Genomic DNA, 23,725 nt, shown 5'->3' with positions numbered 1-23,725 from the left:
TCTCACACATATAACATTGCTAAAGCTGAATTTGTTGTTAAGATGGTGGTGACTTTTCTCCCCTCGTGTGTCAGGAGAGCAACTCTGAGACCTCAGGACAGCAAAGTTTTTTTCTGGCACTTCATTTACTATTCTTTCTGTAGACTTCTCAACAGTAGCCCAACTGATTTGAAATTAATAGGGGTAAATACTGACTAAACTAGCTAACTTCTGTGCATTTTGAAATGGGCAGTAGCCCACATTTAGTATCTCCTTTCTTGATATGCTGCTGTACTTTATAAATGTAAGGAAAGGGTTTTTTTTTCAATAACACAACCTTATTTATAGAGACAAAAAACATTAGAGCATTAGGGCAATGTAGGTAGATCTGATATTTAATCTGAAAGTATTAATAGGATTTAAAAGATGCTAAGCCAGTTCTATGTTGCTACTTGTACCATTTCTTTCTCCCCCAGGATGTTTACCTGTCCATGGCCAGATGTTCTGGACAGCAGAAAGCCACATTGGGATAAAGACTGAGAAAGAAAGGACAGGATCAGAAAACAATGCCAGGAGAATAGGTAAGATAGCAAGTTGACTGTTTGTTCTGTACCCTGACAGGAAAACGCGAAGATATAAACATTAAAAGCAAAAGTACCTTCCCACATTGATGACACTGCATAGTTAAATGCTCAGAAATCAAGGTATGTGAAAGTTGCAGCAGGACAGAGAACCTGAACTCTGGCCCACACTGTTTTCAGTCCACTGTGCTTTACAACCTCATTTTCACTAGGCACAGCACAGGGCTTCCTACACCCCTAGGCACAGGTGACTGTGAGTTAGCCATCATGAACTGTCACAAAGCCTCTGGGCCAGGAGGGAGAGGTAAAGTTGCATCAATATGCAGGGTAGTGAGACTGTCTACAGGTGTCTCTGGGAGGAGGAAAGAGTATCTTTCTGTGACAGCACAGCGTTTTGCACCATTATGCTGGCCTGTCAGCCCTCTGCAAGATCAAAAAGGTCAGGACTCACCTGCCAGTTGCCAAGTCAGACCCCTTGGTGTTATGGGCTGGCTACACGCGCAGTATGGCAGCAGTTTAGCTGCTGGCTTCTGGACAGGTACTTTGCAGAGGGGTCTCTGGTTGGTGCCTTCCAATGAACCTTTGGAACTACAATTTCCTCTTCCTAATTTACACCCATCCTGGCAATGTGGATGCAGCATGGATGTCCAGTCAGAGAGCAAACCCATCCAGTTGATGACAACATGTGGGGAGGTAGTGTGACTCACACCTCTGTGACAGCCTTGGGCATGGCTACACCATATCCAGGGATGCAGGCCCGGGAGACAGGGCTGACATTACACTTGTTTACAACATGAACACCAGACCCTGACTTTTCCTGCATACTCCTTTATAGAAATGAGCTGAATAAAAGCAATAGGGATTTGCAGAGACAGTGCAAAAGAAAAAGTTCAAGAACAGCCAAAGCCTTATGGAAAGGAGGAATGAGTTGTTTCTGCAACCCAGTGCCAGTAAGCACACCTTGTAGGCATGGTCAGATCCAAGATGCCGGATGGTCCCACGTCCCAGACTAGGTGGGGTTGTTTCCACCTGGAAAATCTCTCTCAGGAATTTGTTTTTGGAGGAATGAACCACTTGCATTACATTAGCACTCAGAGTATCCCGATTTTTCTCCAGGAAATCTATAGGATGGAAACAAAATCAGCTTATCACCTCTGCAGCCTGCTGGCTCTAGCACCACTCTGTCTAGCTAAAATCCACTTCATTTACAGTAACTTGAAGATTAGTTTAGAGTAATCCTCCTGACCGCCTGATCTGACTTGAGATCAACCCTACCCTGGAGTGACACACATCCAGGGCAGGTCTTGCCCTTCTCTTCACCCTCCATATCCAGCAGAGATAGGCTCACCTTTTGATTCATAAAAGACAATCCCAGCAAAATGATTGATTCCAAACTTGGTGTCGTGGTCACTCTTAGGTGGGATGTAGACTTTACTTTTGCCATGGAGGGAATTGATTTTCACAAGCATAGTGGCCTCTGTGCCCTAGAAACAAATACAGACAAAAAAGGACAGTTAAGCAGATTTCCCCCAACACTGGCCTACACTCAGCGAACAAATAGAAGTGGTGATCAGACATAACAAAATCTCAAATTTTACCCCTTATTTATGTAGTAAGCCTGGAGGAAGGTAGTTCCAGAAATGTCTTCCCTTTTACACAGACCCTTCTCTGAAGCATCAGGACAGAACACACCACCAGAGCATAAGACCTGGTATTTTAGGGCTGTACACAAGTGCCCATAACATTACTAACATCACCAGGTGTGCTGAAAATTTCCTAAATCTTTGGAGCTCAAAAGCTAGCTCTGCTCCCTGACCCATGCTAGGCATAGTGAGTGCTGTGCTATCTGAAAAGTCATGTGCTCTGGGATTCATAGAAGAGATGCTTTCTTGTCCTGACAGCAGGACCACCCTCTTCTTAGGGTTGAAACGGGAAAACTGTTTGCCTGCACATGATACTCTCAAACTGTTACCTGAGGTCTACAAATGAGCTGAGGCAGGGGCTTGCTTTTCTTAACAAGCCCACATTGCCATTTGATTCCTGTACCAGCCATCCTGCTTAGTCTCAACATGCCTTGGAGACTATGAAAATGCTCTGCAGGGATGTCTGAAATCAGACGCTACTTTAATCTCTGATGTCCTGTTTGAGATGCCTGGCCTTTGCAGAATAAGTAGTAACTTGAAGTTGTAGTGAGGGGGGTGTTGGTCCCTTCTCCCAAGTAACAAGCACTTGATCCCCTCATCTAGAACGTTGATAAAGATACTGAGCAGAACTGGCCCCAGTACTGAGCCCTGGGGAACACCACTTGTGACCAGCCATCAGCTGGATTTAACTCCATTCTCCACAGCTCTTTGGGCCCAGCCATCCAGCCAGTTTTTTACCCATCCAAACCATGAGCTGCCAGTTTTTCCAGGAGAATGCTATGGGAAATGGTGTCAATGGCTTTACTAAAGTCTAGGTAGATAACATCCACAGCCTTTTGCTCATTCACTAAGCGGGTCACCTTCTCATAGAAGACCATCAGGCTAGTCAAGCAGGACGTGCCTTTCATAAACCTGTGCTGACAGGGCCTGGTCACCTGGTTGTCCTGTACATGCTGTGTGATGGCACTTAAGATGGTCTGCACCATAACCTTCCCGAGGTCAGACTGACAGGCCTGTAGTTTCCCTACAATGGTGACATTGCTCAACTAGACCTGTCATCCCGGAGAAGAAAGAGCAAGCTGCAGTCCAGACCAACAGCAGAACAATAATCAAACAATATGTGAATTCAAAGATTTCCTAAGAAGCCCTCATAAAATGATCCAGACTCCTTCCTTCTCTGTCTGGAACAACTGTAGGAGTGTCCACAGCCAGGTACCAGAAAGAGCACATTCCAGCAGGGAGTGAAGTGTGGAGAGCTTTTTGCTTTTTGGCAGAAAATGGATATCTCAGCTCGATGACGTCCTTTATTGAAGAATAAAGAACAACTGAAGAAAGTTGGCAGCTGGTAAACAAGAAAATGCAGAGTTGCAGAACTAAAGAACTAAAGGACTGATAACCAGGATGCCGATGGTAGAATTAATCTTTTAGCTTAGCCAATCAGTGTATAGACTAGAGCACGTGGACAGCAAATGCACAGTACATTGTAACCAATTATTATAACGCAGCCTAACTCGTGCTTATTGACATAGCTTTGAAGATTGTATAAATTTTCAGTGTTAATGACAATAAAGGTCTCTGTCTGTTCACACTGTACACAGAGTCCATACCTCCGTCTCCTCAGTGAAGCATTTGTATAGTGAGCTACTTTAAAAGAAACATCTATGGGGAGAAGACATTGACTCTCATAATGTATCAGAAAGCCACTTTTTACCAACTGGTGTTACCAATGTTACCTGTGAGCTGTGTGCAAAGCCAGGCATTACAAGTGAAAGCAGAAATTTACCTTTGGGAACTTGCTTTCTTCATCAATGAGGGAGATGATATTCATAGGCTTGAGTGCGATGACTTCCAGAGCCTGGCGGTTATCAGTGAAGTCAATGTTATTCCAGGCAATGTGCTCCGCAAGGTATTCCTCTTGCTCCAGCTTGAAGACATGGTGCACGAAGAACTGCTGAAGGTGCTCATTGGCAATGTTAATGCAGAGCTGCTCAAAGCTGGGGGGGGACAAGGTGGGAACCCATAGTCATCCTTGGCCAGTGCTGCACTGCTCTATGGTATTTGTTTATTCTCTGTATTAAATACATATCCAGATATACTATTGCTATATTCCACAGTGTTAATGATCACCACACTGCATGTTGCCAATCTTAGCAATATAAGGCATGTATCTTCTGCTATGATAAACAGAAATGAGCCAACTGATGACTGAGTGTTGCTGAGTAAGCAAGGAAAGATCTTGTAAATGTTTCAAGAAACTCTAGAGATTAAGGGGAACATATAACTGTGAAAATATCTTGACTGTATGAGTGTGTGATGTGTTTTTACTTGCACTGGCTCTACCACTTCTTTTGTTAATCACTTCTTAATGCTGCACCTGAACTTCATTACCTGATAATTGCTGTGGCACAGTGCATGTGCCTGTGGAATGGTCACCATAGTGAGGCCCCATGTGGGTTGCAGCCTTTGGGAATAGCATAAAAAAAATAGGCAAGAACACTAAAGATAGAAGATGGGCTGAACAGATCCTAGGCCGTGTTCCAAAAGTCAGTGAGGAATATTATCTTGTTGAAAGCAAGCAAGATGCATCAGTTGAAATGGATTGGAAAAGACTGCAGAATATGTGCTGATGGTTTGTGGAGTACTGATGATATGGTACAATACAACTGAGAGAATTGCTGCCCCTGTAGAGAAGGGCAAACAGAAATGGTGCTTTGGGACTAAAACCACCAGTAGGAGAGGTAGCAGTGGGACAATGCTATACTGACCAGGTATTTTGCTGACCTGTCCTTAAGAGTAGAGAAATGAAAAAGGCCAAAAAAAAGGGACAGGAAAACCCTGAGCAAGATGGAAGCATGAGCAAAAATGGGAAGCACAACATGGCCTCCTTTGTACTATATACAAAATGTGTCCCAGGAGACACTGTAAAAATGCTACGGAACAAGAAATTTTGATACAGAGACATGGGGACATACTACGTCCTCACATAGTGGCTGCCTGCTCATAGCAGCTTCATAGCCATCTCCTCTGAGAAAATTCCTGAGGTTTTGAAATAGACATGTAAAATGGTTGCACCAAAATGAAGGTTGGGGAGGAGGCAGAAATATGACCAAGTCTGAAGAATAATGGAATTTGTGCATGATCATCTTTGGGAAAATTCAGTGTTGGAAATTTCACTGCTTTTCTGAGAATAAGGATGATAATGAAAGAGCACATGTCTGTTTTTTCATTCTTTCCTTTGACATCAGCTGTGTTTCAGCTTCCCAGTGGAAATGAATATCCTACCTGTTGTTGCTGAAGTTTTCAAACCCAAAAATGTCCAACAGCCCAATGGACTGATATCTGTTTTTAGGCTTTTGAGAAGTTGGGTTGAAAATGGCTGAGTTGATCTTGTTCACTATCCACAGGAAAATCCGTCCATATATACCCTGAGAAAAAATAAAAGAGGAATTAGAGCCCATCATTACAGTCTTTGGACATAGTTTACCACCTGCTGTTGTGCTGTCAAACTATGCCTGAAGACTACGAGAGACCGGAGCCCTCTGGGTAAATGTTTGCCACATAAGGCTCCTCAACTAGTAAGACAGCTCTGAAAACAACACCAGTCTTTAAACGGAGAAATTGTAAGCACCAGTACCTTCACAAAGGCATCCCTCCCATCTGCAGCTTGAACTATGTTGAGAGGCCTGGACACACTTTCTCCTCGAACAATGATGGAGAGGTTTGTGAGGCTGTTCTGAAGTTCACTGGAGTCCACCTGGCAGAAGAGTCATGGCAACCTGGTCATTCCAGGTGGATAAAGGACATCCAGCAAAGTCTCTCAGGAAGACACAGCCATGACAAACTGCCTGTTCAGCAGCATTCACTGGCAGCCTGCTAAAGATCTCCTAGCTCAGAGACACATCTGCAACAGTGTCACTGAGTGTCAGGGGGAAGAAGGGGATGTTCCTGTTATACATGCATCCATACATAAACACTCCACAGAGACATGCCTTGTCAGTGTGCTCAGGGAGAGAGGGTGAAGGAGAGAACTAGCAGGAGAAGATAAGAGTCCATTACCTCAAGCAATTTGCTTGCGACTGAAAAGTGTGGTGAGTCCATCACATCAGAGCAGTCCAAGTTGTCATACACAGCCGCTACAATGAGGAAACAGTCAATCTCAGGGTGAATCATTTCTGCTATTGTAGCTGTATTTCTGTAACCCTGTAGCTCTAGGAATGTGGCGAGGCAGCAAGCTCCTATTTGAAACTCATACATTTGATGATTTTACTAAGAAGGGTCCTGATTTCACCCAGGGATCCTGAGATGTAAAGGGCCCTCACAACACCAGAACATTGGGCTAAAAATAGTAGCAAAACTGACAAGGTTATTAATTTAAAATAGTAGCTATTGGGGATCTGGGGAAGTGGTATCTGACTTCAGAAAATGTGTTTCTGAAAATACTTTTTTCATGTAGGGAAATTTAGACAATGAAAGGGAACAAGAGAAGTCCCTCATTTTAGAAACCAGCATTACTCCAAAGAATCCAGCTGGCATCACTGTATCCAGCTGACCCTCTGTATCACAAAATGAGGAGGAGTCCTTTTCTAAAATGTGAGAGCTTCTGGCATCCCTCTGGTGGGTGTCCCACACTGTGCCTGTGCGGTACCAGAAGTGCACTTATGCAGGTGAGTGTTCACCAGACCTAGCCAGGAGAATGACTGCTAGCATCCCCACAGCAAACACCACTGAGCTGCTCCTGCGTCTCTGGCTTGCATAGCACAACAGTAAGCAAATGTAACATGGCAATATATTATCAGTTTCAGTTTGTGTGATAAGGGCCCATTTATAACCACGGAAAGCTGACAGCATGACAAAAAATAATAAGATGGTGTTTTTCAAAACACTAGGCAGTGGAGTCATAAATCAGAGTTTCACGGTGCTCATCTGCCTGCCCTTCCAACCCTGTTCACCTCTTTATACAGGGCAGAGCAACACAACCTAATCTGTACAGATGGAAGCAGACAGCACCTTGAGGCCTTTACCATCCAGTCTAAATGATGAAGCACAGACAATGCTGAGTTTACCTTCAAACTCTACATTCCCTAGGTGCAGGATGGCAGCCAGCAGCTTGCTGATGTCCCAGTTCTCAGAATCTGAGAACATGAGGATCTTCATAGCTGAGCGGATGTGGGCATAATCCTTCGCATCATTCCGGCCATCACAGGACATGCAGTTGCCCTGCAAAACACCTCAACCACAGGTTAGGAAAATCCTCCCAGTACCGATGCGAGGGAGAAAGGACCTGCAGACTGACAAACCCTTGTACACAATGTGGATGCCCTGTGAGCCTCTTGCCACAAGACATAAGGTAAAAACCTACATTCTATATACTCTTCCAATGGCTGTTTCTTCCCTCATCTCTACTCTCAAGCAGAACCCAGTAGCAGAGGGCTAAATAATGCATTTCTCCAGGGCTCACTGAATACTGTGGAAGCCAAAAGGAAAAGCTGAGGGGAAGGCTGCTGTGGAGTATAGAAGGACAGGAAACTTTGACAAGGTTACCTACACATACAAGGCCATGCCTCTTTCTTTGATTTCCTCTCTCTGCCTTGTCAAAGGACAATTAAGAGCCCTAATCCCAAATCAAAGCGAGGAGGATTGGATCAGTACTAGAAGGCAAATCTCGAAATAAGAATATTAGTTCTAGTGGAAGGCAGATGGAAGCAATCAAAGCAGCATCAGAAGAACCTTCAATAAATCCTGCACAGTGGGTCCTAGGATGCTGCTCCTAATAGAAACTATTTTCAGCCCTAATGGAGATGGGAAAATGCCTTTTTTATCCCTGCTATTACTGACAATATAGTGTAATGATTACAAAAGTGAAGTATTCCTAGACAGTTTACAGCATGTAAACATGCCAGCTCGTGCCAACCTTAACAAAACCATGGATATGTTCTCCTGCAGTCTAATCCTCCTGTCCCTGTATTATACTGCCCTCCTGCTGTCACAGGGAACTTCAGACCTTTTTATGGAATGGCCAATGTGTGAATTGCATTCATCAGCTTTCTGCAAGATCACTGCTATTTTGAAAACATTACATTTGAAAAAATCCCCAGCAACTTTAATGATTTTGCTTTTGAGACTCCAGAAACAGCTTTATAGGCTTGATATTTTCACTGAAACTAGATGTCCTTCTCCCATTAACTTCAGCAGAGGCAGAACTTAGCCTCATTTTTTCCTAGGCTGTAGAACAGTCCAAATCAAACCAGCTAATATATTTAATATGAGGTATCTGCACAGGCTAAAGAACAGGATTTTCACAATGGCTTTCATGCCCTAAACCAACCAATTAGCTGTTTTCAAAAATCTCACTATGAACATCCTACTCCTGCCACTATGGCAACATAAAACCCAGACAGGGACATTAACATCAGCTATTGGAGGTTAGATTGAATGCCAGCTTCCTGCATTATGTATATAAGATTTATCAGATATGGGACTAGGATTCTTGGCACTGTTTCTGCTTATTCCTTTTCCCCTAAGGTATACATACCTGATTAGTATTCTCCCTGGCATGAGATCCCTTGCATTCATATGAAACCTGAGTGCCTGTGAAAGTGGGGAATATTTCCCACTTGCTTTAAGATGCCCTTCATGTTTCTTAAGTCTGACTTTGATAGAAAGCTTTGAACTGCTACAAGCTGCCTGCTACTGGCAGACATTACAGTAAGTCTCTGAAACTGAGTCTCACAGCACTTTCGGTGTTACTGCTTCTGGTACTCTAAGGAAAGGAGTGTTCCTATTTGGTAACTACCCATCTGCAGCTCTTACTGACTGCAATTGCTTGCTGAGAGAAGCAAACAGCAGAGGGATAATGGAGAAGAAAGCAGAGACTATTACCATAGTGAGATAAGTGTACTCTGAAGCAGTGCCCAGATTCAGCATCTTTTTCTGCTCTGTATTCATCCCCATTAGCATGCAGTAGAAGATATGATAGTTCCTCTCCTCTGGAGCCTAGAAGAAAGAAAGAGGCCAATGGACAGCCTTGTCAGCATAAGTTTGTAACAGGAGCAGGCAGAACGTACATCTGGCAGTGCCCTCACCTGCCGGCAAACCCGGGACTTCTCCAGAAGAAACTGTTCTATCCGGGCTCCTTCTATCACACCATTTTGGTTGAAGTGAATATCAATGTATTTCCCAAAGCGGCTTGAATTGTCATTTCGAATTGTCTTGGCATTTCCAAAAGCTGATGGGCAAGAGACAGAGACAGTATCTGAGTCATTGCAGTTAATGAACATCAAGTTTATTTTTTACACCTTTCTTTTTTGCTGCTGGTGTTTTACATGTTGTGTTCCAAATGCCAATGCTGGCAAGCACTGAAGAATGTCTGGTCTCAGACTGCCTCCTAAAGACAGAGGCAGGCATACTGTGTATTCAGGTAATTGAGTCCTGAAAGACATATTCAAATGATCCAAATGTGCCCTATATCTGGCCAGCCAAGAGAGCTGCACAGTTCTGAAGACCTCTAGAAGGATTTACTGGGAACACATTTAATGCCTCTACAGAGAAAGATGGGTGTCTGAGGGAGCTTCCCTACAGATACATCCATTCTTGGCCTGTCACACTGTCACTATCTGGTGCAAATGCTAAACCAGGGGTCTTTACCTTTGGCTCTGCATTCCCATGGACTCTTGTGTTCCTGGCAGTTCCAGGTTACATATTTCAGTGGCACATCCTCCTACAGCATGGGAGCTGCTGTGGACTTTATGGGAGAAAAGTATGGAGAACTTCTACCCTGCATCACCAGTGTTTTGGGGTTTTTAGCAGTTATGCATATACAATGGTTCAAAGATCTGTTTCTGAATTTTTCATCCTGATACAAAAATCCTGAGATAAAGGTGGTAAATCAGGCATGTTTGCTAAATAACCCACCTTCCAGAATGGGGTTGGCCTCTAGGATTTGCTGCTCTATCCAGGAATGCTGGCCACTGACAGCTGCCAAAAACTGTAGTATTAACTTTGTGTTTTCAGTCTTCCCAGCTCCAGATTCTCCACTGCAGTAAGAAACAAGTTCATTACAGGTTTCCTTTCTTCTTTTTTTGGCTAGGGTGTCAAAATGGCAGACCAAGTTAAAAAAAAAAAAAAAAGAATGGCAGTTCAGACTGTCTTTCATGGAGAGATGGAGAATTTTAGACTTTCATCATCTTATCTGCTAAAATTTAAGTTGTTTTTTAGACTTAGGCTGAGGACTAAGTTCTCACTGATTAAAAACAAGGAAATCCATGGAAGACATTCTGTACCAGTGCAAATTAAATGACCACTTGCTTTTCTTCTTTTAATGCATTACCAGATTTTCAATGCTAGCTGAGTTCAGCCTCAGCTACAATCAGATATTATTGCAATGAGACTATCTTGTTCTTCACACATTAACAGAAAATGGATACATGTTATGTGTTTATAGGATGAAGAAAGCTTCCCTCCATCTTCAGATTAGCAGAGGTACTTTCTCTCCAGGAAATCTCTATTCTCAGAAAGTGCATATACCATAAGTATGTCCCCATGATAAAAGATAGCCCTATATCACACAGGCTCATATTTTATGTTTCTATATGTAATGACCATGTGCAGAATGTATCACTACATTCAAAGATTCTGGGGAAAAACAATGGACTGCAGAAATCCCTTGCTTATGTTCTACCTTCTGCAGTCCTAACTAAATGAAATAGCAGGGGAGAAAATACTTCTTTCCTGTTGTCTCTAGTGTTATCTGTGCCCTTCCATTTGGAAGGTCTCATCTGTCCACAAAGGTGGCCCAAAAACATGCCGGACTTGGTTTCTGTTCCTTGTTCCCTCTGAGTCCAGTCACCTGATTACACAGCACTGGTCTCTCTTATTCCTCTTCATATTGAAGTAACAGTTGTCTGCGATGGCGAAGACATGAGGTGGTAGCTCTCCAATCCTCTTGTTACAGTACAGTCTGATCTGATCAACTGTGTAGAGGGGCAGCAGCTGGTATGGATTCACTGCTACCAAGATTGATCCTGTGTAAGTCTGGAACACAGTTATGAGCGTTACCTCTAGCAGCAAACCAAGAATACAACCAAAGCCACTTGCAGTATAAATCTAAACAGAGGCAGGATAGAAGCCTGGGAGATCCATAGCATCACTTAGGTGAGACCGGGACCCTAGTTCCTCACTATAAACTGCTATTAAAAATCCCAGGATATGAAGGTTTTTGGAGCAGGAAGAATGCTAGCTATAATCTCCTTGCCAAATCACAGCGCAGTTCGCTGTCTCAGGCTAAAGCACAAGAAAGTCCAATTTAACATGGCATTTTTGTGTGCTATCATAAGCTGTTTTGTAGTGTTTTGTCAAGCTGCTTTCATGTTTTAGTGCAGATGTAGCTGAACTTTGCTGATGGGCAAAGTTATTGTTGAGTTATTCATACAGTCATTTAGTAATATTTATGAATAACAGCACCATTGAAGGAGGCTGTTGAAGGCTGTGGAAGTGCAAGCAATAATATTGTTCAAGAACTTCTACATAAGACAGCTGCAGACTGCTGAAGTCTAATAGTCTACACACACATATTGGTAGTTATAACTGCAGCATCTATAAAATCAGTCCTTGTTTACACTAAACTTCAACACATCTGTGTTGTAAGAGGCAGCTCCTCTCCTACAGTGTATATAACATGTGAGGCAAAGCATGGAAAAACCTGAATATTATTATCATATTACAAACTAGGAACTAAGGAACAAAGATACGATAAATGCCAAATTGCTCAGTCACAGGCAAAACATGTAATGGACAAGAAATGAAACCAGGGGCCCTAAATATCCAGATTTATTCTTCATCTATTCTATCAAAATCAAGTAAACATTGACTTGGACTGCAGGATAATCCAAATCATGTCACTGTGTACTAGTTAGATTGATCCTGTGTCACAGCTGCAGGTAATAGCAGCACTAAGCTGTAACGTGGGCTGGATTTAGCTGTCAGTCACTGATGGAAACGAACACCCTAGGAGAAAGTAAGCAGGGTCGCTACCTGGGCATATCTCTGTCATTCCAGAGACTGCTATTAGCTCTCTTCTTCACAGCCAAATTACTTGAATGAAAGAAGAGAAAAACTATGTTGTGTCTCCTTGGCACTCTCAATCAGTAAAGGAAGCAGAGGACCCCATGTATGAAATGCTTGCAGGCTGCTCAGGTAACTCTGCAAGACGTGTTGCAGAGGTCATTCCTGAAAGTACTGTCTGGTGACCTTGGCACTCACATAGATTTTTTGCTCCTGGTGGCGGATGAGGAGGTTGTGTACCATGCCTGCTTCATGGAGATCCCCAAGGTTGATCATGTCTTCCACCCCTTGGACAGAGGAGGGGTGCATCAGGTGTACCATGTGCATGTTCCGAGCTGTGATCCAGTGTTCCTGAAAAAAGCCAAGGCATGAGCTTTAATGTGTTTTCCTGTTGCTCAGAGGCAAACAAAGGAGAGCCATGTTAGACTGGAGCAACCTTCAGTACAATCCATGTGCAAGCCAGCATATGCTAACAAACAGTAAACTGAACTACAGAAATCAACTGCTTTGCTGCTCCCCAGCACCACATGATTTAAAGCACTGGATGAAGTCACCGTGGGTTCTGGACATCAAATTTAGCATTGCTCAGAGCGCAGCTCTGTCAGGTAATCACAGCCACAACATTGTATGAGGTAGGGATGAAATCCCAACTGACTTTAGTGGGATCATGATTTCACCTAAAGATCCACCAAATTTAGGGATTGGAGCCTGTCCATTTCCTTTTCTTAACTATGTAGATATAACCTCCAGCTCAAGAAGGTCTAAATCTTCATAGTGCCAGATGTGGGGATACTAGAGTATCACCCTATATTTGCCTTATTTTTGTTTTCTTTCTTTCAGTATATCCTACCAGACATTACCAAAGTCACACCATTTGGCTAGATGGAGCTTTGGTCTGACCCAATAGGGCCATTCTTTCATACTTTGTACTCTTAAATTTTATGTTCATCTTTTTGCAGAAAGTTATAGGGCAGCCCACCTTGCCTTCATCATCCTCCAGCAGTATCCGTCCTGAGTCAGAGTCCTTCACAACTGCCCCAATAGGGACATTAAATTCACTGTTTGATTGAGTGTCCAGCCACACATGATCACCCTGGGGAGAAGATATTGTAAGTACAGTGACATATTTGATACCATGTAGCTCACAAGCATACATCTCTTGGTCTTAATTTTATAGTGATTTGATTTCTTTAGCAGTGCTTAAATGGATAAGTTCTTACTGCTCACAGGTAGTACAGTCTAATGGTTATAGTATCAAGACCTCTGAGTTCTACTCCAAGCTCCACAGCTGACCTGGAATGTGCCTTTGAACAAGTCATCAAGCCCAGCTGTCTCACAAGAGGAAATAAGGCTACACCTTTTACACAGACAGCAATTATTCAGCTCCACTATCTCCCAGAGATTGTCAGGGGGCACAGTGAATGCTGTTGAAGTGCCTTGGCAGCTTCATATCAGCTATGGTACTCTTTCAGAAGGGATGCTTGAAAATACAGACATTACCAGGAAAAAGAAAAACAAACAAACAAATGTACAGACTAGATGCCTGGATATGTAGAAGGCTTTATTGCAAGAGTTTTTAGATACATATTCTTTCTGCTATAGCTGCAATCACTTAGAAATGCTAGTGCATCTGTGATCTATCTTCAGGTAAAGAAAAAAAAAAAAAAAAGTGTTATTTATTGAGCCCAGCTGCTTTCTTCATATTTGTAGAGGCATGGCAACATCCTGCCTCTCTGCGCAGCAAGCAGGCAAGCAGAACTGCTCTGCTGTCACTGGGGGAAAGGTGTGAGCTATGACTGCCCTTTCCTAGGAATGAGCACCATCTTGGTGTCACCTGCACTACTGTCCTGGTTATACTCCCCAACCCCAGCCCCAAGGAATACCTTCTCTTGCTCCAGACACTAATATTCAAACAGAAAGCTTTACTGTAAGGGCTGGAATGAAAATTGGACAAAGCTGTAGGTCAGATCTTCAATGGGTAATTCATATTACACCTGCTGAGGAATTGGCTTTATAGCTGAGTCTCTTGTCATATACAGAATTTGTTACATACCATAGCATTAACTGTCAAAGTTTTTTACTGAAAAATTATTTCTTTTTCCTCTCAAAATACTTTATGGGCTCATGTCTAAAACCAAACAACTGTAATGTAAGGCATCTATAAACATTGCAAAAGGTTATGAAGAATGTTACAGACTAACAGCTCTCACCTGCGTTGAATAAAACTCCAGAGGTAAGGTGTGCAGTTTCAGTGCCACACCTTGTGACAGAGGTCACCAGCTCAACATAAGCACAGCCCAGCTAGGCAAGACACCTCTGCATCTCTAGTCTAGATTTATATTATTTTATACCTTGTTGATACTGGGTTATTGCTACTTTCTTTTTGAGTTGAACCATGATGTTAAGATAATTTTCTCCTCTTTGGGCCACAGGCTAATCAATAAGTCACAGCAAAGAATAGGACTTACCTTCCTGAAAACCATCATGTTTTAGATCACTGGATATAACCTGCAGTGCCAAGAAGAACATAACATTAGGCCTGAAAAGGGCTTGGGCTTTGATCAGAACAGACAGTGGTGTTTCCTTGAGATGTTTCCTTATAAAAAAATAACAGCAAAATGCCTTGAAATGTTTCTGTTTATGGATTTTGTTAAAGCAGAAGAGATCATAATAAGCTACACTCAATATAGAAACAAGTAAACCATCTACCCAAAGCAAAGTACCTACAGCACTGGGGTGGTGGTCTGCTCTGAGTTCTACCACATAACCCTGGAGATGCTCTCGACCCTGAAGACGTCACTGTGCACGTTTTCATACTAAATATTCCTCAATAAGATGCTAGGCACATTTATTGGCTGAACTTCAAATTTGGCTCACAAATAAAAAGACCCCATAAAGCAATGTAATTTGATGCACAATAGAGTTACCTTTGGTTGATCCATTGACCTAGCAGTTCGGGTGCTATGAGTGGCTAGCTCAGTGACACAGATCTAATTCATACCTTCCTGAGCTGCTCAGTTCCCTCAGACCCTCACAGCTTGAACCTATTACCATATAGAAACTGAGGTTTAGAGTTCACCTTTCTTGGCTGGAATGGGAGGGGTTGCAATGAAGGCATGAGCAGCAAAATAAGGAAGTGCAGGGAACCACAATAAAATTAGAAGCTCACTATCAGGGACGTAACAGTGAAAAGATTGGTGGCCAGAAATCTACAGTAGTGCTTTGATTAAGGGATGATGCTGTTTAGGCTGTGATCCTTGAAAAGATCCAAAGTCTTCAGAAGCTGCTTCCTATCCCATTAGGCTACTGCAACTGGATTTTGAGAGTGATTCCAGGACTAGGTGTGATTTGCCAGCTCCCACCCTTGCTACAGCATGAAGGCTGATGTATGTCTCCTATGGTGTGTGGGAAATCACAGGTAAAGACTGTTTGCTAAGTGCCGTCTAAATGTTTCCAGAGTTCCAGATGGGTTTTTTTCCCCTCTTATCTCTTCCTACTAGCAGGGGTGATCCCTGCACACTAAGGCTGTTAAGTAACCTGTGATTCAGTAGCTGCTGTGTGCAGCAGACATCAGTTATTAGCCCATGTCTCCACAGCCTCATATTCACAAACTTCTCACAACTGTGTGACCCATTCTGCTCTCTCCATTTCTCTAAAGCATCTCTCCTTCTATCCATTGTTCCAGCACACCCAGAGGAAAGGCTCAGCTCAGAGTTGATAATAAGAATGAAATTCTTGCAATGAGCAAAATGCTCCATAAAATGCTAACCTTGGACTAAAAATTATTCCAATTTTATCCTTTCATGATCTATTATCAATGAGTTTTTCTTAGTATTTTACAACTCCTGCTCAATGAGGACATATTGAACCATCTGCATGTCTTCTGCACATTCCTGTTGACAGCAAACCACTTGGAAACCACTTTACAAAGGTGAGTGGACACTACAGGACCAGAAAATTATCTTTGGCAGAAAATTATTCCAGGCAAGTCCATGATCTCTTGGAAAATCCCCCATGAAGAAGACAGACACCTGTTCTAGTTTTGTCTTGACACTCAAATCTAAATCTCTTGTTGTCTCACGGCCTTTTGAGAAGTTATTTTATTCTGGCCCTAAATTATGCTTGCCTTGGTTTCAGGCAGGTTTTCTAGAAAATTTGAACAAACAAGTAAACTAGAAATTAACTGAGTTGGAAGTTCCATCGTCTACCTGTGCTATACAGGTAATCATCAAAATCCTGGTTTGCAGTACTATTAATAGTAGTGATTAATGGGATACTTCATCAATAATTTCACTGAAATCCTTGATATTTCTTCTATCACGTGTAAAGGCTTTAAAATCTTACGTTTAAAATTTGTGATAGCTATTTACACTTCTGTGTAATATGGATGGTATATATTTTTGAGAGGTACCCAGATTTCATTACTTTTCTGATTGAATAATTTAAATCATTTCATGATTTATCTTCATTTTATGGTGGAGCTATAGAGTTTTCTGAGGTTCAGATCTTTGCAACTAAATTATCAGAAAGGTGTTTCAAGCCACCACTTTATTTTTGGAAATTCATGCTCTTGAAAAATGAAGATTACCACTGAAAAAACCTCAAGGTGAAGTTCAGGGTTACCATTGCTTTCTTCCTCTCGTTTTAATAAAATTCACTGTTAAAAGAAAACATTGCAGTGAGAGAATTAGGGCTCATTTCGTCACTTGCTTTCCCATAGCTGCCCACTTTTTTTTACCTATGTTATTTGGGAAGGTATAAATAGCTTCCATAAATCATGGTCTTATTTAAAATTGATGGGTGCATAAACAGACTTTTCTTCAGACTAAAAGGAAAGAGTAATTATACTCTTCTATGCAAGATACTGCCACTGTTGTGGGTTACACCAATGTCTTAACCATAAGAAGAGCTATTAGGGTAGCAAAATGGAAACTAGGAAGTGCTTGACATGACCTTTGTGCCCTATCTGTGGCTATAAAGAGCTATACAGTAGCATGGATTGAACAGGGTTTCTGAGCAAGCCCAGAATGATTTACTACTTTGAAGTTATCATAAGGTATGCTGAAAATAGCTAATTATCAAAATTAAAATATGTATTGTGATCCCAAAGTGGAAAATAAATAGAAACTTCAAGAGATGACAGACTGCTGATGTAGAAGTCCAATGCTAACACACATTTTAAAGCAGGAATTTTAAATGTAACATTCATGTAGGTGACCCAATAACAAGAAGTGGAATGTCACACTTAATAACAAAGCTGGCACACGGAGAAACTGCAAGGACTGACTATATTAAGAACTGATTTTCCCTGTGAGACTAGGGAAACCTCTGGAGCTCATCTGTAACTAAGATGTAAATTGTGCTCAATTTTGTAGCTCAATATCTATGAAAATTTAGCAATGCAATGTGAATGTGTTCTTTCTGGCTGCTTGGTATTTTTCTGTGCTTTTTTTACACCCTCTCAAGAAGGAACTTCCGTCTTTCATAATCAGTTATTGTTATGGCAAAGTCCTCATGTTCTTCAGGACTCAGGAACTGGATCTGTGTATTAACTTCAACAGTGTGATGACCTGTTACTAGGAGCGATGGAAGGTGGTACAGAAGCATGGTACTTAGCAAACGTGGGCCGAGGTCAGCTACAGTGACTCAACAACTGACAGATACTTTTTCACCTGTGCCAGAAACCAGGGTACTGCAACAGAAAAGAAATATCTACCCAGAATAAAGAGGGAGTGGTACATGCAAACACGAAGCAGCCATACTACATTACATCAAAGGTACAGCTAGCTCTGGATCCAGTCTATGATAGCAGCCAAGAATGGACATGTAGGGAGGAGATCCCATATAATCCCGGGATACACAGTTTCAACATATAAAATGCTTAAAAAGCCAACTCCCCACCTGCTTGAATGCTTTCTGACGATGCTTGGCTCTCTCTGTTGCTTTTCTTTCCAACATAATGCAGCACTGTAAACAAAATTGCACCCCACAAGATGGGAAATTACCTCTCCTGAAGAAATCTTCACTGTCTGGCTTCTGCAGCTTAGCTCCCTCTTTTTCATAAACGTTGGAGTAAGAAGGAAAAAAAAGGTGAAACTGGCACTGGTGCCATTAAGGGATCCCTCACTGAGTACCAGTCCTCTGCAGCACAAAGGAGGAAATGACTGAGGCACGGTTATTTATTACAGGACTTTGCTCCCAGTTCAGCATATATGTCATTTCCAAGTCAGGCATTCCAGTAAGCAGGAAGGCCAATTCTTGCCTGGGTGAACCTTAAACTTTAATTTCTCCACTGTGTCTGAATCCTTTCAGATTTCTGGAAAGCACTCCCAGAGGAAAACCCTTTAGCATCTGGTCTTATGCTGCTCCAACACCACTGACTTCCCTGGAGTTCTCTTGTTTTCACCAAGATTGTTAGATAAGAGGAAACTCAGGCCCTCCTCTCATCTCTCCCCTTGGTTTTGCACAGCTTTTTCTGCAAGGTCAGAAGATGCCTATCAGTCCATGTCCTATGTGGATTGTGTTTCACACTACCTAGAGCTCAAAGCAAAATAAAATCATGGTGCTTAACTGAAAATTATACACACACACATATAAAAGGACAAAAAATCCTGGATTTGTTATCATTAATTTACCTTCCAATACTCTGTCCCTGTGTTCCAGCATCTAGGTGCATGTTAACTCCCTAACTGCCCACTTCTCTTTTTCTGCATTAGGACAGGATGGCCAAGAACTTCCCTCTTGCTGGTTGCTCCACATGCACTCTCAGTAATCCTGTGTCCTTGCATATCCTGTTAAAATCCAGCACTAGATGTGATGTATGGTAAAGAAACAGAAGTGTAGTATATCCGTAGAGAGGCAGATACAGGGTTTCTCCACCTGGAGCAAGGACCCAGGAATCAGGCACATTTCAACCCTAAGTGAGATCAAAGAACAAGGACGAGATTTTTTCCATCTACCTTAACTCAACATTTCTTCAGGGCTCTGTACATAACAGGTGGCTTGCCTCACTGTGACTGTTCTGTATGCCTTTTAATAAACATGCAAATGAAAATATGCAATAATTTAGTATACCTAATACCCTATTTTTTATTTTCTTGTTTCCTAGGTTCCATGTAGCTGCACTCTATGAAGGGGAAGACATGGGAAAAATCCTCCATGTTGGAGACAGATTCCTGGGGCTCCTGCTGTAGCTCCATATCCGAATCAGAATTCAAGCATGGCGATCAATAGTTGGGAGTAATGTGTGTTTAACCATGTTACATATTTGTGTTTTAGTATTAGCCCCCTTATCTAAGGTTTTTGTTTAAGTTTTATAGCAGAAATGAAGATACAAGTGGAAAATAGAGCATAGGCCCTCCAGGGCTTGGAGACTTTTAGAGAGAGGCAGGAAACCACAAGGAGAGAGGAGATTCTTAAAGATTCTAACGATTTTGCCTCAAGGAGTTCTTTAGCAGACTTATTTCTGATAGAACAGTTTTTAGAAGAAGTCTGTATGCTGTATGTGATTAACAAAATTTCAAGTACTGAGTTTATTAGATGAATGTCAAATATTGGCAAATAAATCAAAGTACATACCTTTATACTACCAAGGCAGATATCTAAACCCAAAGTTTTTTGTGTAATTAGTCTGCAAGGAAGAAAGCGCCATGCATATTTCTTCAGCAAATGAAACATACCTGCTGAAATTCCAAATGGAACATTTTGGGGCAGAGAATCTCATTCTAAAATTATAGACATTTTTAACACTTGTGACCAAGACGTAGTAGGGGTGCTATTCAGAAAGAAGTACAGTATTTCTGTCCTAGTACAGTGCATAAACTGTATGAGATGGAAATATAGAGAACTCAAGGTTCTGAAAGAAAAGCACAACTCATTCATTGTATGGTTGAAGTATGTGTTGGAAGGAAGATGGATTATAACAGTTAAGTCTAGACATACTCAAGAGCCAGAAAACATAAACTGAACAAGTAGAGACAATATACGAAGTGGAAGCAGACTAGATGCCTTGTAAAGCACATTTACCTAATAAGAGATGAGTAAGCAGGCGCCTTGCTAAAGGATTCTTCAGAGAAGTGCCTGTGAGTGAATAGGAGTTGCTCAGGTTTGGGAAGTCACTGAGCTGTGCAAAGGGCGAAAGACAGGAACTTGCCAGGAGCGGGCAACTCTGTTCGCTGCCGAAGACAAAGTTTGGCGAGGGACTGTGCAGGGCACAGACAGATTTGTAGTTCTAATTAGGGGTAATTTGTAGTATGGTCTATGCTGATGAGTAATGCACCAAGAAATAAAAGAAATTAAAATTGGATAATCCTTGGTGAATTTAATCCTGCTGTTGTTCAGAGCAATAGGTCTGTCCGGATAGACATGGGTTAACAAAACTGCCTCTTCCTGACAGCTTCCTAATTAAGAGACTGATATCAGGATCAAAGGGTTTAATTTGCACATGGTACTACCTCTCACATTTCCTCTCCAGCTAAATCAAAGCGGCCTTGTCATTTCTGCACCCCTGAGTCCTAGATGCCAAGCGTCATTTTATGTTAACGTAGGGTTTTTTTCCTGAGGTTTCTGAAGGGAGGTGGACTGGATATAGCAGTCTGCAATTTAAGCTGTTCATTCAGAAGCCCTCCTGTCTACACTAACCTCCTTCCTTCCCTCTAAGCAGATTTGTAGCTTTACGTCACCGATGTCTGAAAGGCACACTGCAGGGAACAAAGCAAACCAAATAAGAAGTACATACCAGCAAAGGATTTCCAAGTGCATTCCTTGGTTGTCTTGAGCATTCTGTCCCTCAGGGAAAGGCTTATTTCATTCCAGCCAGTTCAGGAGGTTGTACAGAGAGGCAGACCAGTGGGGATCTGGGATCTGTGTCATTATACACCTTCACACAGGCCAAGTGGGCACTGCTTACTCTGCTTGCTAGAAGGCAGGTCATTGTTACCCACTGTGCAATCCCATTATGGTCTGAGTGCCGCTCCATCCTTCCTTTTGGGATGCAGCCAAGATGGTATTACAAGAATATATTACAAGGTGGTAAGTGCCAAGTTCTTGCTCATGAGGGACAAAGTGTGTGCCCACACACATGTTACCCTGCAGAATAGCTGTCAGAATGGATGCCCAATTATTTAGCATTGCTGAGGTGAGGTTGCTTAACACACAGGTGCACCCTCTCCTGTGCAGTGCACATGGCATGTCACAACACTAGGCTCAGGGTTAGGAGGTTTCGTTTCAGAAAGGTGGGAATTCATAACTGTTAGAAAGGAACCTCTATGCTTTCTTCCACTTTCCAGTAAGTGCAAAAATTCTCTATTCTATGTCATCAGTGAAGCCTCAGTGCAGCTGGAGTTTGGGACAGTAGCTTGCCATCATAACTTACTGATTTCCAAGGAAAGCTACCATCATACTCTGATCCTGTGTGGAACTTAAGTATGTGATAGACTTCTGTGTTTTCCAGGTACCTTGGTACACATTATTCAATCTTCTTTTTTTTGTTGTTGTTAGTTTCTATTTATGTTTCCCCTTGTCCATTATTTTCTGTTACATTACTCCCAACTCATTTCCTACCTTTGTGCTTTGTCTGAGGAGAACTTCATTTGTTGTGTTGTAATGAGTCACATTAAAGTTGTCATGCTGCCTTCTATTTAGGCAGTTGCAGAAAGCCATTACATTTCTTTATGGAAGCAGATAAGTGAAACAATGGGAGCCTCCCATTGCATATTGGAACGTGTTCCTGCTTCTTCCAGAAAAGATCTCAGTGAAACCACACACTGCAGAGAGCTAAAAGCAGTAAAAGTCACATAGGAGCTGGAACATGACACCATTAAGAGCGTGATCCTGATCACTAAGGGACCTTTGAGGCTATCTGGAAAAGACCTATAGAGCTGTAAACAAAGAGACATTCTCTATATGTTTTATGTATGCTGCTTTCAGGGGAGAAAAATGGGTTTTCTGCATTTTTCCTAAGAATATAGGACTGTTTGCAATAAATATCTGACTCCACTGCTGATTCCTCCTTCTAAGCGAAATACTGTAGATGATGTTGAGTAATTATTCAATTCAGAGAGTTCAGCTGTATTTAGCACGGTACATTGAACTCCCTGAGTTATAACCGTGCTTGCTGATGGAGTGTAAGTGTTAGTTTATAATGGCTTAACCTCTCTGCCTCTAAAGTGCCTCTAGCACAGAAGAAATAATGACTCATTTTGACCAGAGTTATCAAGTTACTAAATTTTGATGTCACTGGACAAGACCGTTGCATGTAGGATTATAAAAATCACTGTTGTTTAGAAATATCCCAAATGACACTGCCTCAACAGTTTTCTCTTTGTCACACATTAACCTGTACCCTCTTAGAAAATGAAGATGTTTTGTTTGCCACAGAACAAAAGAGGCAGGAGACCAGCACAATGTTCATTTATTAGGCTTTCCATTTTAAAATGACACATTGATGACAGAAGTCATCCTTAGTAATCCTCTACTGACATATCGTAGGCGTGCCAAATAGTTGAATAATGCAACTGCTCAGAGGATAGTTACTAAAACAGAACACAACAATCCCTGAAAAAGATAGGGATTGTTCTGCCCCAGTGTTTACTCTGGAAGTCAGCAATTACAGGGGAGTTCAGGGCTAACTTTTAGTCGATTCTGAAGGCTAAATCTGGAGGAACCACCCACATATGAACTGGATTGAACTGCAGCTTGAGCTAGGACAGTCAGACCTAAATTTGTTGAGACAGCTAGTCCTCAGTTTTCATGCCCAGCCTTGGGTCCCCTCTTTGGCCAGCAGCACCATAAAAGCAGCTGGTGCCCATCGTGGCATCCAGAGATGATGTGTGTACTCATGGCTGAACTCTGGTTTTGCTCTGCTGTTTTCTTGCAGAGATTCACATTAATTCTTGCTAACTTGATTTGTAGAGAGCAGATAAATTCACCAACTACTAAAATGGTAAAATCTTTTCTATTCCAGGCAGTAGATGAAACTCTCTAGCTCCCATCCCTTATCAGTATAGGAAGTGTTTTTATCAGATGCACCTTTGACCAGCCAAAGGGAGACCTTGGGTAACTCTTGTGTAGTTCAGGGCTGTGGGTTTAAGCAGTCATCTAACATTATTCTGAGGTTTAGTCTCTTGGAAGTTCCCACAGAGCTTACACCAGGAAACACCTTTATTAAAATAGCAACCATTTTACACTTCTGTACAGCTGTTCACTTCCCATGTTGAAGCACAGGCTCCAAACAGCTTTTTTTCTCAAAGGCTCCTTCAGTATCCCCAGCACTTCACTTATCAGGCAAAAATCAAACTGTTTTCTAGAAGAAAATGCAAAAAAATACTTAGAGAATAAATGTTTCCTAGTTCCTTGCGGCTAAGTCAGACCCTGTGTGAAAGCAGTAACCAGCCCCAGCGCTGCCGCACGAAGCTCTGAGCTCGGTTTCTCCAAACCCCTAGGCGTTGGGAACCGCCTCAGGGG

The 23,725-nt window shown here is 42.1% G+C and overlaps 1 protein-coding gene across 2 annotated transcripts in view; it reads right to left on the bottom strand.

The window, feature by feature from the left end:
- MYO7B (myosin VIIB) overlaps nt 1-21,150 on the bottom strand; it is a 54,287-nt gene extending 33,137 nt beyond the window's left edge. The window contains exons 1-16 of one of the 2 annotated variants that reach the window (XM_026855573.1): nt 21,000-21,150; nt 14,731-14,770; nt 13,242-13,355; nt 12,461-12,613; nt 11,049-11,233; nt 10,115-10,236; nt 9,286-9,428; nt 9,083-9,196; nt 7,267-7,420; nt 6,260-6,336; nt 5,838-5,957; nt 5,486-5,628; nt 3,987-4,197; nt 1,909-2,044; nt 1,521-1,681; nt 465-515 (exon numbers count right to left, since the gene is read on the bottom strand). In XM_026855573.1, coding sequence (XP_026711374.1) covers nt 465-515; nt 1,521-1,681; nt 1,909-2,044; nt 3,987-4,197; nt 5,486-5,628; nt 5,838-5,957; nt 6,260-6,336; nt 7,267-7,420; nt 9,083-9,196; nt 9,286-9,428; nt 10,115-10,236; nt 11,049-11,233; nt 12,461-12,613; nt 13,242-13,355; nt 14,731-14,748 — 1,902 coding nt within the window. In that variant the 5' untranslated portion in view covers nt 14,749-14,770; nt 21,000-21,150. The remainder of the gene's footprint in view (nt 1-464; nt 516-1,520; nt 1,682-1,908; nt 2,045-3,986; nt 4,198-5,485; nt 5,629-5,837; nt 5,958-6,259; nt 6,337-7,266; nt 7,421-9,082; nt 9,197-9,285; nt 9,429-10,114; nt 10,237-11,048; nt 11,234-12,460; nt 12,614-13,241; nt 13,356-14,730; nt 14,771-20,999) is intronic. The other variant, XM_026855574.1, reaches the window with a different exon arrangement.
- Between the last annotated feature and the right edge of the window lie 2,575 nt (nt 21,151-23,725).

Source organism: Athene cunicularia, assembly GCF_003259725.1.
Source record: "Athene cunicularia isolate RWA chromosome 9 unlocalized genomic scaffold, athCun1 chr9_part2, whole genome shotgun sequence".
In the NCBI taxonomy this organism is placed as follows: domain Eukaryota; kingdom Metazoa; phylum Chordata; class Aves; order Strigiformes; family Strigidae; genus Athene; species Athene cunicularia.
This window is presented reverse-complemented; position numbering and strand designations above follow the sequence as displayed.